This window comes from Python bivittatus, unplaced genomic scaffold (assembly GCF_059951505.1).
Source record: "Python bivittatus isolate LINGU-HERP-01145 unplaced genomic scaffold, Pbiv_v1 ctg000020_np1212, whole genome shotgun sequence".
Lineage (NCBI taxonomy): Eukaryota > Metazoa > Chordata > Lepidosauria > Squamata > Pythonidae > Python > Python bivittatus.
In genome coordinates this window covers 7,238,330-7,255,650 of record NW_028277030.1, presented here as the reverse complement: position 1 = coordinate 7,255,650, position 17,321 = coordinate 7,238,330, and the positions used below count along the sequence as shown (strand labels likewise).

The window sequence follows — 17,321 nt, the reverse complement described above, 5'->3', positions numbered from 1 at the left end:
CTCATTTCAATGTAAATGCTATGCTGTGGTGGGGGGAGTGTTTTTAAAATGAAGGACATTTCTGGGCCTTTTCAGCTTTCCTGCCTTTCACAGAATCTTAAGGCTGGAAGGGGTCTGGGAGGGCTTCTAGTCCAACCTCCGGTGGGAGGAACCTCCAGACCTTCCTAAACAGATGCTTGACCAACATTTCTTTGCAAAGCTCCAGTGATGGAGAGAGTGGGGATTTATTCTCCATAGTGTCTGAGGGTAGGACAAGAATTTCCTGACCCTGAGAGCTATTAAGCTATTAAGCAGTGGAACAGCTTGCTCCCAGAAGTTGTGGGTGCTCCATCACAGATTGCAGTCAGGGGTTACAATCAGTAGTTCTGAGATTACATCCACCATCTTTCAAAGACATTTTAGAATATTGGTATAGTTATCACACAGTAGAATTCTTTTGCAGTTTTCTTAATGTTAAACTTAAGTGTCTTAAGTGTCTTACACATGCACAATTAAACCATTAAAAAAAAAAATCCCGCATATGTATTCAGTTTGTCGGCTTGACAGAACTATTTTAGCTACGTGACAGCTAAAGCTGTAAAGTCTGAGGAGGCACATCTCTACCCAAATTTTGCATCCACCTTATCTTCTGCAAATGTTAATTTATTTAAAGGAAGAGAGTACATTTTTTTCTGAGCCAATGGCTGAATGACTACACTAAAAAGTAGTAGGTAGGGTCAGGATGAAAACAAATTTTGAGTTCATCTGGTTGGTAGCCATAGGGCTTTTTTAGTAGTGGCATCACCTCAACTGTAGACCTCTGAAGGAAGAGAAATTACTTTCCTCCTTGCTTTGCTTCTGAAGGGCAATAAAAGCAGTTCCATAGTATGAAGCTCCTAATATTGAATTACTATTTTTGTTCTCTAATGTTACATGGAATGATTTTACTCTTTGGGTCTTTTGATGGTATAATGATTGCTTCACAATGATATTTTAATGATAGGTTTTAGTTTTACATTAATTTTGCATTGTTTCTGATGCCCAGTAAAAAAGGGTGCAAGATAAATTTGAAGAATTAAATGTAAAATGGCATGGCAGGTGTCAATACTACTTTTGCTAGGACTTCGTTATTATGCTCCTATTAATTTAACATACTCTCTAGAGAAAAAGTGTGTTTTCCTGAGTGAGTGAAAGCATCAAATGCACAGCATCTTTTTACCATGAGCTATGTTTATGCTCAAATACTGCAGAGAGGTGCTTCTTGAAGTCTGATAGCTTTAATTTAATGATTAATTAAATTTAAGTAAGCACTGGAGGATGGCAAGAATCAGAACAACTTCTGCCATAAAGCATCAATGCAATGTAGATATTTCTGTTGTTTGATTCATCTCCGTTTGTCATGACCCACTTACTTTACCCAGGAATTTAAGGGTTTTACTGGAATTCAGAATCCAGACGAATTGCAACATTGTCTAGGAAAGCATATGCAGCATCTGCTCAGCCCAGCAATCAATTTCTCCAAGTTCAGGGGAAACGGATTGACATCTCTGGATTGGCATGCTTTGCATTTTCTGCCCACTCACCAAATTTAGGAAGAAAGAAAATATATATGTGAAGGATCAAATCCAGCCATTGCAACATACAAAGGAATACTTTTTGACACTCCCCTCTTAAAAAATCCCAAAACCCCAAATCCGCCAATCCTAAAAAGATTTGCTCTGAATACCTAAGCTCTAAGATTTCTGAACAAGAACAAAATGCTAAACATTTAATATACAGTAAGCAAATGCTGTGTTAAAAAAAACCTTATACACTTTCCTGATTTTCTATTAAATTCAAATCAGAACAAGAATGTGATGGCTGACAAAGCAACATTTAATTCTGAATTATATCTAGAACAGACAACTTAGGGTAATTTACACAGGCAACCAGTCACAGTTCACATAATTACATACAGCAGAATCTGACAGGGGAATTAGTTTGGAAGGCATGTCTGAACTACAAGTTCCTACTCTAAATGTATTAAATTCATATGAATGATTTTTTTTCCCGCCTTCGTTATTTTTATAAATAACTCAAGGCAGTGAACATACCTAATATTCCTTCCTCCTCCTATTTTCCCCACAACAACAACCCTGTGAGGTGAGCTGGGCCGAGAGAGAGTGACTGGCCCAAAGTCACCCATCCGGCTTTCATACCTAAGGTGGGACTAGAACTCACAATATCCTGCTTTCTAGCCTGGCGCCTTAACCACTACACCAAACTGGTTCCCTTACTGTCCATAGTCCATCCTAAAAGGGAGAAGCTATCCACCACTTCAATATCTTCATTTTCAGTTCTAAGGCTGATTCCTGTACCTGTTGCCATTAGCTCGGTCCTTCTTTATGTTTAATTGTAGTCCCATTTTTTCACTGTGCTCCTTGGCTTTCATTACTAGAATTTGCACTTTCAGCTATCAGAATAGCATCATCAGCATAGTGCAGGTAATTGATATTTCTTCCTCCAGTTTTAAAACCATGTTCATTTTCTTCCGATCCAGTCTCCCTCAATATACATTCAGCATATATGTTGATACAGGCAGTCCTCGGTTAACAACTGTAAGGGACAGTAAAACATGACATCACATGACTATGCTGACTCATGATGGCAGTTTTGGTAGTTCCAGTTGCAGTTGTTAGCCGAATCCCGTGTGGTTGTTAGGTGTGACATCATGTGATTGCCATCTGCGACTTCCCATAGATTTTGCTTGTCAGAAGCCGGCAGTGAAGGTTGCAAATGGCTGGATGCAGGATGCTGCAACATTGTAATTGCGAGCCTGTTGCCAAACACCTGAATTGCGATTACATGATGACTGCAACTTTGAGGATTGGCTGTAAGTCTCCTCATTCAGTGTGGTTGTAACTTCAAATTGTCATTAAACAAATGGTTGTTAACCGAGGACTACCTGTAAGGAGAAAATATACAGCCTCGTCTCACTCTTTTGCCATCCTGGAGGCAGTCTGTTTTGCCATGTTCTATCCAAACTGTGGCTTCCTGAACTGTGTATAGGTTTTGCATGAGGACAATGAGATGCTCTAGGACTACATTTTTCTAAGGACATTCCGCAGCTTGATATGGTGGACATAATCAAGGCCTTTCTATACTCAATGAAACACATATTCTTTTTGGTATTCTATGGCTTTCTCAGCCTGCATCAGCAATACTGTCTCTTATTCCTTGGCTTTTCTAAAAGCCACATTGAACATCTGGTATTTCTCTTTCCTTATGTATGTATGTATGTATGTTTCCAATTTAGTTACCACCCATCTCACTCAAGAGCGCTCTGAGCGGTTTACAGTGACACAAGAATAAATATAAGGCTATGATCTGGATCTCTATCAATGAAGTTTAGAACTCCAAAAGCAAATCCTGATGTTCTCCTTGAAAATGATGGGTATATGGTCATGATCATATTCTGGAATCTAGTTGGCTTTGTTCTTCCACTGTAGCTTGACTTGGAAATTTTACAGCAGCACTTCATGATCTGTTCTATAGTCAGCCCCTGGCCACATCTCTTTCAGCTCCATGTACCTATAATATAGTCAAGATGACTTCTGAGTACTCCATATGGTGATGTCTATGTATAAAGGTGTTTGAAGACAGTATTACCAATCAACAAATCAATGGATTGGCAGAAACTGTTGTTCTCCTGTTTTATTTCTGTTTCTTTGGCCACACTGTCCAACTCCATTTTTCTCTTTACTATTTTAAACATTGGCATTTCAATCTCCAAACATGAACAGCACACCCTGTTTGCGTGTTCTGACAATTTCAGAGTGAACTTGACCGTTAAGCTCATGAACTTCCTCTTCTTCCACAACAGCATTGAAACACGAAGTTTAACTGTCATATTAAAGGGTTGTCTGCAAAGTCTAACTGATATCATTTGGTCACAGACTGCACTGTATTCAGGTGCCATCTTTACTATAGCTTTCCCATAAAAGTAACACCGTTTCTTTGTTTTTCATTTTCTGAGTAGTAAACAGTGTAATTTTTTGAAAGTGTCCAATTCCAGGCTATTTCAATTCACTGATGTGCAAGTTGTAGGCATTTCATTACATCTTTCACTGGATTGAATTTTTCCACGTTCAAGCTTCTATTGTTCCATATTCCCACTGTAATTCTGTCTTTGCAATTTCAAGTTTTCTCTTCCTGCATGGAAACATCAGCAACTAGCTGTCCCAAAGGCTTTAACTGAGCCGCATTATAAACACCATTAGTACCCCAAATATCCTCAGCAATTCCTCAGTGGCATACTGAGTGCCGTCCAACCTTAGGGGCCAATCATATGGCACTATATCATTAGGGACACTTTATCTTGTCAGCCCATGTGGTTTTCTTGGTAAAGTACTGGAGTGGTTACCATTGCCTTCTCCCACTCAGTATAAAATGATGCCTTCGCTGTTGTCACTAAAGTGATCTTCTGTCTCCAACATCTTCCTGTTTCCTAATATAGGTGCCTGCTTCCTTTAGCTAAGCAGCTGGGATGACCTTTATGCCTTGGGTGGCCCTGCTGGAAATACATACTCTTGGCATACACTCCCGATCTTCTTCACTCATGCCTCTCAGGAACACACTTCTCCCACCCCTCATGAGATAGCATAGCAAGACAAAGGATGGTGACTACACTTACAAATACATTCTGTTTGCACAGATTTAGAGATTATATAGTCTCTCTCTCTCTCTCTCTCTCTCTCTATATATATATATATATATAAACAAAAACAAAAACCCAAGACCTGTTGATTGGGGGGGGGCTTTGAGTCATTGCTGACTCCTAGCAACTGCCTGGACAAGTCCCTGTAGTTTTCTTGGCAAAATTTCAGAAGTGGCTTGCCCTTGCCTGCTTCCTAGGGCTGAGAGAGAAGACTAGCCCAAGGTCACTCAGCTGGCTTTGTGCCTCAGGCAAGACTAGAACTCATGGTCTCCCGGTTTCTAGCCTGATGCTTTAACATATCATTAGTTGTATTACATTACTATGCATAATACAGCTGTTAAAGTATCTCCATAGGTTTATTTGATCAAACTAGACAGAATACTAACTGCATTTTTTAATCTGATTGGGGTTAACTTTTTTTTTTTAAAAATCAGACTTGTAGTGAAGGCCCCCAATCAAGATTAGGGCCAAAACTAGCTTTTTGGGAGAACAGGGGAAGTAAACATTGCTTTGTGTTATATTTCTACTGAAAACTGGAACCAGATGCTGCTTTTAACAGTTTTCATGGGGTAATTTTCATTGGGAAAAAGATAGAGGCTGGATAAACAGTTCTGTTGTTATCGTAGTTTACTGCCCCCCCCCCAGTACTATGGTCCCAATCCAGATAGGGATCCTGAAGAAGTGACAATTGTTAAAAATATATTCCTGTACTGAATCATATAAGAAAGATGAGAAACAAATGAAATAGAAAAAAAAAGATTTAATGCAATCAGTGATGAAGAACGAAGACTGATTATATACTATGAAAGACCTGATCATAGAGGAGTAGATGATTCACCCTTAGACAGTTTTGAGACAAAAATATTCAAGAGACCCTGACAAAATTTACAACAGTCATTTGCAATGCTAAATAATGGTATATAAACATGAAAACAGTACAAATCATAGGGGCTTATTTTGTATCTGCTGTAATCCTCGAGATCAGAATGTATGAATATACTCAGTGGGAAAAAGTGGTAAGAATATTCATTCAAAGAACAGCTTCAGATTACAGGGAGTCCAAATGAAACTTCCCTTCCTGGAAATACAACCTATCAGAATAACTATTTCCTCCTTGACCTGATTGTTTTCTATAGGTCTGAGGGTTATAAGAGGAGAGTACAGTGGTACCTCGGGTCACGAACGCTTCTGTTCACGACCAATTCGGGTCACGAACAGCTCCGTTCGCAAAATTTTGCTTCCGTTCGTGAACGCCGGATCGGGTGACGAACAGGATCCACGGCCATTTTCCCTGCCGTGACACGTGGTCGTGGCTTCCTGTAGGGAGGGGGACTCTCCCTCCAAGCAATAACCGCCTCCCCACCCGCCTTCCTGTCCTCCACGCCAGAAGTCGCCTCGAGCAAGGTTAGCGTTCTCTCTCTTCGTACTGTACTGTACTGTACTTTGTTTCATATTTTTGTGGTTTTAAAAAAAAATACATATGGTTCAGAACGGATTAACCGTATTTACATTGAACCTTATGGGGAAATTTGATTCGGGACGTGACCAAAATCGGGTCGCGACCAAATTCGGAGGGGTCAGAACGGATTAACTGTATTTACATTGAACCTAATGGGAAAATTTGATTCGGGTCACGACCAATTCGGGTCGCGACCAGAGTCGCGGAACGAATTAAGTTCGTGAACCGAGGTACCACCGTACATCCATTTTGGTACATTATCAGTAGCAGAATGAAGGAAAAAAGGGGAAAAAAGTTGGCATTACGACTGCTCCTTTTACCAATGAACCCTTGACAACAAAGGATAGGTATCACAAATATTAGCAAAGGGTGCTTTCTACAGCATGATTTCTAAAATTCATTTACAATGGCCTAGTCACTTCCAAAATGACTGATTTTAAATTTGAAAATAAACTTATCCCTTCAACCTGAAATGCAAACAAGCAGAAGAAAACCTGATAAAGGGACAGCAAATATAATGATGCAGAAATGAATACAGGTAGGGATATCATGGAATACACACCCGTGCGCACACACAAATTAATTCTGTATGGACAGGTTAAAAGATTACCATATACAAACCAATAAGGACGTTTTTCCTAAACCAGTGATGGCAAACCTATGACATGTGTGTCAAAGGTGACACGCCATGATGTTTGGGTCACACGCCAGTGTTCATCAACACCTGACAACCACTATTCTCTCTGAGGTTTTATTTATTTATTTGTATTTCAAATTTCTTGCTGCCCATCTCACTGCAGAGTGACTATGAACGGTTTTCAGTAAAAAGAATAAAATTAATTCAAATAGAATAAATATTAATTAAAATACATTAAAATAAAACAAGATTCCTAAATAAAAAATAAATAGCTTCTAAGGAACTGATGTTAACTAGAAATTATTAGACTTGGGGAGCATCTTCAAGGCACTAGCCACCCCCAGGGTTAGTTATATTCCTTCTCACCCCATGCAAGTTGGCAGAGCCAGCTCTTCCAAAGAATTACGAAAGAAACAGTTTGTTTTATTCGTATTTCATTTTTGTAATTATTTGATGTTTCTTTATATAATACACAGCACCACACATGATTGGACTTATTTTTTTTAAATAAATGAATATGTAAAGAATTGTTTCTCTTTTGTTTGGGGGGAGGGGTTACACACCGGCAGAGTCAAGTTAGGCATTTTCCAAAGTTTTGAGCCCAAAAGGTTCACCATCACTGTCCTAAACCATTCTTCTAAACCAGCACTATTTAAACTTGGCAACTTTAAGATGTGTGAACTGCAATGTACCCAGCATGCTGGCTGGGGAATTCTGGGATTTGAAGTCCACACAGCTTAAAGTTGCCAAGTTTGAAAAACAATGTTCTAAATAGTTTTTCCTAAACCATTATTTCTCCTCTGGCCACTGTGTGGCACTATCAACCTTGAGAAGGATTTCCCAACTTTTCTCAAACTTTATTTGAAGATACTGTCAAAGGAGGAGGGGTTGTTTCTGCATTTTGCAGTGATTGTTTTGCTTTATCTACAACTACATATACTGATCTCATTGCAAGCCATATGTTTCAATAAAAATACACCAAAATTGTTATCTTATGCAGTTACATATTACATTTTAACTCTACATGTTACAAAAAAGGCTTTGTAGTGGTTCAGCATCTATGTAAAGCCAATTGACTAGTAAAGCAATTTACTTAAATGTAAATGAGTTAGTTTGGAAAGCAACCATATTTGTGTTAGAAGCACAAGGAGGTACAAACAGGTTGGTCCCTTTTTCTTATCTCCCTGCAAGTGGGGGAAGAAAGGAGTTTCCTATTCTGATAAATGGCAAATAGCTCCAAGGTGAAACTAAAATGAAAAGCAAAACACCATTTTCTCACTTACATTTTCTATAACAAATGTCCACTCTTTGTCTTCAAATTCCTCTGCGTGGGGATCCTGAAAGGCAGAAATATAATGTTAAACTCCTTTTTGAACCCAAGAAACCCATGGTAGAGGATAAACAGATGAATCCTGGATTTTGATCTATAGGATGACAGATCCAAGGTCTCAACCTATTATTAGGAGGGCCTCTTTAGCAGACTTTCCACTATACCCCGTTCTCTGTTTATCATCCTCTCTGCACTGCATAGGAGTGAACTTGGCACAGCATACTGCTTTACCACTGAGTACATGTTGGAGGGAAGTTTAGGAGCATAATATCCCAGACTGAAATGTAGGTGCTCTGCTTTTTACTAGCAGATCAATCCACTAGATTTCCAGAAAGTTTTCAGATTCTGTTCAATTACAATTCCCTTTAGAAGATGGATTTGAATTACACTCATGTTTAAGTGCTCCTGCTATTTATGCCTCATGTAGAAGATGACCAGCATTTAATGTCTGTCACTATTATGTTAATTTCTCACCTTGTCTTACAGCTTTATATTGTATTATTGCTCTTCTTTTGGTCTTTGATTGCAAATCATTTTTTTAAAAACCTATATGCAAAACCTTCCAAAATTTATTGATTTTCAAACATGGAAAATGGAACACAGGTGTAAAGATTGTAGCTTTTTATTATATTATTCATTTTATTAATTTATTATTATTTTATTCTGGCAGTTCTAAAGACCCTTTCTTTTGAGAGGTTACATTTATTTTTACTTTTCTTCCCAGTTATTTAGAAATCTGTAGGTTACATGTCAGCATTACTGAAGAATATCCATGATGTAAATCAGCATATAAAAAGACAAAACTGAGGTTCAGAATCAACATGAGTAATAGATTAACTACACACACACACACACACACACACACACCATTGCTTTGGTGCCAACTTCTGAAAACCGCCATCAAGTAGGGACAACTCCTGGTCTTTGTTAAAGGCTAATGAAAGCTGAAGAATAATCCAGGAAGTTGAGATGGTTCATACGCCTCCTGTCATTGGTCACTCATCAGAGGGACCAAAGTACAACTCAGTAACAACATTAAAACAAATCTAGAGCATATTTATTTTTCCTGTTATGATTATTTTTAACAGACTTTTTACCTTGTTTATTTTTAACTGACTACTGTTAACCCTGAAATAGAGTGGAGTGAAATGTGAAGAGTGAAAAAGAGTGGCCCAGAATTGCATTCACTGTCACAGACAATGGCTTTATTCCTAACCAGAGCATCTTCCCGTGGTAAATATATGACTCTGATATCTTTTTAAGGAGAGATATGTAGGGTAGCATGAAGGAATGCAGTGTGTATAGAAGATAATCATGTTCTCACCATGGAGTGAGTCTCTTGTCATATGTAGATCAGAATTGTATTTATACCTTAAAATGATGTTTGATACCAAATCAAACAAATACTGTTTGAGATATCAAACGTTTTAGGAACAAGATATTTCATTTGTGATATTAAGCTGATTCTTGATCTAGACACCTTGCTAACTGGCTAATCAAGGAAAAACGAAGTTTCCTAGTCCAAAATCAAAGACAGATGCTATCAGCCACACATGTTATGAGCAGGTTTGGTTGGGATTCTAAAACCTAAGGGACACCAAAGATAGCAACAAGTTGACTTTAGTTCCATCTCCACAAATAAAGAGGGCAAAGAAAGGTATCCCCCCCCACCCCCCCGCTCCAGGGGTCAGGTCTCTGAAAATGTTTAGAATCTGGACATTGGGGACATTTAAGCTAAAATCCCAGACCAATCTATCATTACCTTAGAAGTCTCTTTCTTCCTATACTCTAATGGAATCATCCCATTTAATGATCTCCACTTGTATTTTCACTTACATACATTTTAAAAAACATTTACACATGCATCCCTTCTCCAGGAGCCCAATGTGGATTCATTAGATTACCAAGGCTTCCTCATTTCCCGCTATGCCTGAAAAAAAAAATCACACTATCTCATTGGATTTTTATTCAAGATGTTTAGTTTCCATTATTTTTTTCTTGTTTATGATTATACATGCTTAGAAGAACTATAAAACGTATAAACCAAATGGTTTTTGTGTTGGCTTTATATGTTACTGTAATTATGTTTTAGATACCTTTCTAAGAAAAGGGATCTATATCTATTGGTGATGTGTATGAGTCTCTTTAGCAATGCAACTTTTTAATCCTTTTACAAACTGCATTTTAATACCTAGGTTACTGAAGAATTAAGTTCCTAGGTACTGAAGGTTTGCTAGATGGTGCCTACTCCAAACTACATCTAATCTAATGATTGTTGTAATCTTGTGTCTTTGAAGCTTATGCTTTAGCAAACAGTAAATTTATTTCATTTTTTATATAACCTTGAGATACTGTTATTCTTTGAAATTAGTAATGTCATCATGATTGGTTTTTAATGTGCAGACATAAAACCATGTATAAACACTGTAACTTTAGAACTACTTTTAGTTTATCCATAATTTAATGTGTGGATATCAATTTAGGTAAGTTATTCTAAAGAAATAAGGAAGAAACAAGCTCCTAAATTAACTAAAAATGAAGGGTTCAATAAGAACAGAAGCTATTGAAAACAAAGTTTTGGGCCGGAGCTGGAAACAACTGCAGACATTGCTACTCTAAAGCACAAAGACCTCTGAAGAATCCTCTGCAAATCAGCTTAGAGGGAGGAACTATATGCCCACGTGGAAAGAAATTATGCAGAGGGGCTCGTGATCGTCTTTCTGTCTATCTGTCAGTAGGATATCTCTCAGAAAACAGAAAATACAATAATTTTATCAATATTATTTTACAGGTAAAGTGAGCAGTGGTAATTCAAAAATTTTTAACCACTAGCTCTTAAATCTTTTGTGTGTTGTCCTGGTCCTGCTCATCTTTACAGTATAGTTTTTGGCATGCATATACATACACACACATACACACATATCATACACATATACACACAGGTATAATTACAGGCCCACATTTATTGGGAAATCTGCAGGTTTTAACCAGTTATCACCTTTAAGATAACAAGAAAGAGTGGCACAGAGTTTTCTTTGTGTTCATTATTATTTTCTATTTATTTTTCCTTTAAAAGCATTTTCCTTTCAGATATTTGTATTGTGTAATACAAACTCTTGGTTCATTTACACTGTTATTTAGACTTCTTTCTGATTGCGTATCTTATAACCAATTTCTATGTTTCAATCATATTTTTGCAATTTGTAGTGGTGCCAATTGGGTAAAAGATACATACAACACATACCCACAGCTGAGAGTAACTGTACATCTTTTCTCTAAGTTAATTCCCTACTACTACATCACATCACCAACTCAGGATCATACTTCATTCATTTGCTGAAATGGATTATATTCGTAAATGTTTATGTCATAATCCACTTGTTAGGTCAACAAGGGGGTTTTATCATTTCTTTAAAAAAGCAACCTTCAGCCTATTCCTCATACAATGAAAACCTCTTAACTGGAAATAATTTAAGCTTGAGGTGTTTACTTTGCCCATTGCACAATCACAGGCATCGCCCTATTTTCTTTGGTGAAATTTTGGAGGGCACTGAAGCTCCATCATAAAACAGAAAGCCAGAGATACCATTTGGAGAGAAAAAGGTCAGAGAAGGCAGAGAAGGCAGACCACCATATTCATGTAGAGGCTTCTCATACAAAAGAATATGAGCAACTTCCTCCGATGTTTCTGTTTCAGACAAATACTCTGCCCAGTGACTGATTATCTATGCTTTTAAGTAACAAGTGTTCAAGTATCCACTGCCCACTGCTAAGAGGCTATACTTAACATTCTCATTAGCCACAGATGCCCAGACGTAACCTTTAATCCTATCAGCAATGCCATTTCAACAGCCACTTAAAGATTCAGAGATAATGCAATCGTATCACTTCCAGAACACATGCCTTGTCTAGCTTGGTGCCTGTTCTTTCCCTACGTGACTATTTTAGAGTGCTGCTTTGCAAACAAAATCAGGCCTTTATCTCTGATTCCGATACAGACTGTATGACTGCAATGCATTCTGTCATCAGCCACTGCCAGTACAGATAAAAGCCAGGAGCACAACTCTGGCCTTCAGCTTTTAATCAGTGCAAACAGGTTCTGTTGGGAGAGATACTTTCATGCCCTGATGCAAAATGGCAGTGCAAACATCTTTCTTCCTTCCCTCTGGGACACCTCTCTTCCCCACATGACACAGGTGATCCTCAACCTTCTGCTCAATGTTCTCCAATGTGGTGTCCTTCAAATTAGATGGGGCTGCTGATCTCAGAGCATGGACAATTACTATGAATCCCAGTAGGGAATTCTCACTAAGGGCTAGGACCTTTAGGAGCTGCAGAAGGGAGCAAGAATTAGGTCAGCATAAAAGTTAATACAAACAAATGTTCTTTCAGCAATCATTAACTACATGCCCAAATCTTGACAGAACTGCACTTTTGAAAGTGTGCTGTTGCTGGTTTCCCTTAAGTGTTATTCTGCCCCTATTCCAACATACAAGGCTCTTTTTATCAGGCCCTTCTCTTTTAAGGTGTCAAGTTTTCTTCGGTGAACTACCCAGGGGATTGGCTATTGGGTGATAGAGAAATACTTTCTTACTTTATTAAATTACTGCCGTACTAGCCTGCTGTCTTACATCAAGGTTGGCTTTCACAGATGTTCAAAATCAGGCAGGAAAATATTATCATAATATACCAGTACCATTTGATGGCCTGTCCCAACTTCTGGGATGTCTTTAGGTCCAATTTAGAGCCTGAAATCACCTGACATCACGTCAGATGACATATCACCCCCTTCCGCATATAGCTGGCTGGTTCCTAAATCATTTTCAAAGGCCCTCTTTCAAAAGAAGTAACACGGGTAGCTACTCAGAACAAAGTAGAGCTGCCCTGGATGTGGAATGCCATTCCCAGTTGGGCTTGCTGGGTGCCTATACTGAGATCTTTCTGATGCCAGACAGAGTTCTTTCTTATTCTTTTAGGCTGTGTGTCTCTTCCATTCTAAAAGCAGAAATCACCCAGGGATGCTCTTACGAGCTTTACTTTAGTTGGGTTTGGCAACTGTTTAATTTCTGAAATATTTTTACGCTCTGCTTTATCATGCTTCTGAGTTTTTATTTTGTCAGCCACCTAGACCACTTCAGCTAGCATGAAAATGCACTAAATAAGAATACAGGTAATCCTCATTTAGTGACCACAACTGGCACTGGCAACTCAGTCATTAAGCAAGGTGGTTGCTAAGTGAAACATTTTATGATTTTAATTCAGCTTTCCTTTGCTTTACAGATCTGCAAAGGTTGTAAATGTGGGGACTGGTCTACTTTTTCATCACCACTGTAACTGCGAACAGGCGCTGTACGAGGCAGTCGCTAAATGAGAACTACCTGTAAACATAAATATAATATATAATTGTATAAATAATTTAAATGTTCAGCATATTCTCTCTCAGTGTATACACTGGTTTCCTATATACAGGAGCAAGCAATGTTTTGGTGGCTTAGGGCCATACATTTTAAAGGTTTGGGTAGCCAAGGCCACAGTGGGGCAATGACATAACGCCATCAGCTAAGTGGAGGTGCATAGGATTTCCAGTTGTTTGGTAGGATTGGCAGAACTGGGGAGGATGGTGTTTTGCCATTAGTTGTGTACCTGTGTTAGGGATTAACACTTTTTCTGTGTTGATAACTGTCAGAAACCAGCAGAAATTTGCACATCCATTTATCAGCAGTTTGTTGAATTTCAACACTCATTTCCAAGGGCCTTCGAAGCCACAAAAATGGACTAGGGTTGCACGCAGCCCAGTCTGCAGGTTGCTAATCCTTGGTGTAAGACTACAGGTTCAAAGAGATGGAAGCAGGAACAAAACAGTTTCCAAGTTGCATAGCTTTATCAATGCCTAACAGCCTCTTACCACAGATATTTATACTTAGTCCAAACTGAAAACTACACACACACACACCCTTTCAACTTCTCTTGTTGCCATTCCTGCCTGTATTAAGGCTATCCTTACAGACCTGGGGACCAGATTTTATTGTCCAGGATGTTGAACCTAATTTGTAGTAAAGTAAATTGACACATACTGCAGACAAACAGTATTTCTTTGCCAATTTCAAGATAGTAAGATTTATTATTCTGAATCCAAATAATTCTCAGTAGAAACAATCCTGCTCAAATAAGACCTTGATGGGTTTGTTTTTTAAAAGAAGGTCAAACGTGTTTTTTAACAGCAGAACAATTTTTGTGGTATATTCTCTAAAAGTGATCCTGCAATTTCTTGACAGCTTATTTACTGAGTTCACAGCTCTAAGCCCTAATGTGGTTTCTTTACTTTGATTTATAATGAGCCACCGACAATGTCAATAAATAAGCTACATTATTTAGGGGCAATAAAATGCATGTAAAACCCTGGTTTATTGTCAAAGTTTGCAACTACAATTTAGCATGCTAAACTATCAGGGTGTCTTGCTCTGTGTCTGAGTTCTTGGCTTATTCCTGTTCTGGTTTTGTACCCATCTGAAGTTTCTAATTAAGCCACAAAGGTGGAAGCTAAGAGCATCTTAAAATACAGAGGAAAGAGGAACAGGTATTGGCCAAATAAGCCAAGCCTGCATGCAAAACTGACTCTGGCTTCTTGTTCAGCAATGATTAAGAAAAGCTTGCTTAGGATGATGTTGAATAAAGCCCTTGTATTTTAGATTATTGTGTTTGTATACTGTATTGTGTTATTTCCTGAGAACCAAGAAGTATTATTAAATAACTTATGATATTAACCAAAGCTATACATCTATGATCATTAATAGGAAACTAATTCCTACTGGGCTCTGTAGGAGGTACTTTTAAGTAAATATGTGTAGGATTAGTGTTTCTCATGAAATAATGAATGCGCAGGCCAATTTAGTACGTATCACTTCAGGGGTAAGCACCACTGAGTTCAGCAGGTCATGCTCAAAGATAAGCACGCATAGGATTACAGCCTGAGGATTTGTTTTCTGTTGAAGCCAGTAGAGTCAGGGCTATATCTCAATATTGATTTGAAAATAATTTTTATATCAAGAGGACCAGAATGAAGACCGTATAAGTCCTTCCTGGATGTGGCCCTCAAAGGCTCTCCAAAGATTGCCACCATGTTATCATTTCTACTGTGACTGAAAGGAAAAACCTTTGCATTCTCGGAACATAATTATATTAAACATATTTAACTAATTAAATCATTTCAACTAGATTAAAATCAAAGCAAGGATCCTGAACAGCAGTCAAAACCCAAATCCTATCTACTTTTTATAGCGCTGCCCTCAGTACAGCATTCAAAACCCAAGTGTAGCCATTATCCCCCAAAGGTTGTGAATTCCTGTGATGGGAGAGTCTTCTAAAAAATATGGTGAGTTAGGATTGTGTTCTTAACAAATAAGTGCTAGAAAATAGCATCAGATTATATTTACATGCTTATCAGAGTTCTTGTTCATCATTCATCTATGCATAAATTTGGGCAATTCAAAGTCAAACAAAACACCTTACCTTAAAAAGTGTCACAGTGATTTCAATGTTTTCAGGAACAGGCCACACTACTACCCCACGGTAGGGATTCTTTATTCCTGGTTGCCAACTATGAGCCTGAAGAAAGAATTGGGAGAGAGAGGAAGAGGAAAGTCTTGATCCATGCAGACATAACAGCTGGGATTAATGCAAAGAGCAAAATGAATGAAAGAAAGATGCAAAGGAGCAAAGATGCAGAAAAATCTAATATCAATCAGAGCAAGAAAGGAAGATGTCCTTTTGGACTTTGTCATCTTCTCTCCCAGTAGCCAAAAGGTGCCCAGCTCAAAACACTCCTGAATTAGATTCAGAAAACACGTATCTTGGCGATCTTAGCTGGAACAAGCTGAGCCTGCAAAATCTATCTTGCAGGTCTTTTCAGGAAAAATACAGCAGAGCTCTGGAAAGTTTGGAACAGAATCTTTAGTAGTGCTACTCAGGCTTTTTTCTTAAGAGAGGGGTGAATTTCAGAATTGGAGAAGGAAAGAAGGCATTATTTTCTCAGCCTCGGGCCAGTTTTAGATTAGTTTTTACAGTATCTAAATCATTAAATCATCAAACAGGGCAGCTGGATGGAACTCTAATTTTCTTAAAAATGTATTAAGATACATCCAGCTAAAAATCTGGGTTGCTTTATCTTTACAGTTTTGTCTGTACAATTACCAAGATATAGAAGCACAAAACATGTTCTTTTGCTTTGCAGTTTTTATGTTGGAGTATATCAGAAACAACTGCAAAGTAAATGATTTTATTTTTGGTCTACTGACTACAATATAGGAGTATCTAATTATGACATTACATGACTGTTGCTAGCTGATTACTAACATACTGTGTACAATCATATCATCATCCATATCATGGATAAAGCATTTTCTGACTTTTGGCAGATATTTTCAGTGCATAGACTAAGCAGAAGGATTTTATAGAGAGAACTTTTCAGAAGGCAATATTGGTGAATGTATAGGATTAAGATTCCAAATGTAGAATAGCACTGAAATAAACAGAACCAGTCACAAATCTTTACCCTCTTTTACCCTATAGAAGAAGTGCAGAAAGTCTCTCATGCTTACCACATTTGATCAACATTTTAGCACATGTATGGATTTAACATGGTTTGAACTTATCTGACTTGAGCAATTTACTCACATGTTATAATTGGCTTTGGTAAAGAGGTACCCACGTACTGGTCAAGGACTCAAAGTCATACTCCAAAAGTCAGAACAATGTATAAACTATAATTTATCCTTTCATTACAAATATAATCCCATCAATCTCTAGAGGCACTCTCCCTATATGCACAATGTAGAAAACTAAAGGAAGTCCTCAGATCAAGTAGGATACTTTTCATGAACTTCAGGACACATAAGATTAAGGTGGAAATGGAAGATTTTCTGTTTTCATCCACTACTAACATTTGGCTGTTAAGCAACTAGAAGAAGCTTCTGTAATTCACTTTTACTGTAATGGGAAAGGGGGAGAACCAAGTTAAACTTTTTACAAGATACATGATTTGTCAACAGAAATATAGACTGCTTTTCTTAACTACTGATATAATTGTGTTAAATTTGCTCCAACACAAATTTGCTCCAACTCAATCAGATACCCAGACTGAGATATTCTCTCCTATCATTCCATTCTATTCTTATTTGGGCCAGTCATTCTCTGTCTCAGCCCAAGCTAGCTCACAGGGTTA

General features: G+C 37.9%; 1 protein-coding gene across 3 annotated transcripts in view; it reads right to left on the bottom strand.

Moving 5' to 3' along the window:
- EHBP1 (EH domain binding protein 1) overlaps positions 1–17,321 on the bottom strand; it is a 251,880-nt gene that overhangs the window by 182,811 nt on the left and 51,748 nt on the right. For all 3 annotated transcript variants that reach the window (XM_088133990.1, XM_088133981.1, XM_088133985.1), the window contains exons 4-5: positions 15,611–15,706; positions 8,055–8,108 (exon numbers count right to left, since the gene is read on the bottom strand). In XM_088133990.1, the coding sequence (XP_087990116.1) occupies positions 8,055–8,108; positions 15,611–15,706 (150 nt within the window). The remainder of the gene's footprint in view (positions 1–8,054; positions 8,109–15,610; positions 15,707–17,321) is intronic.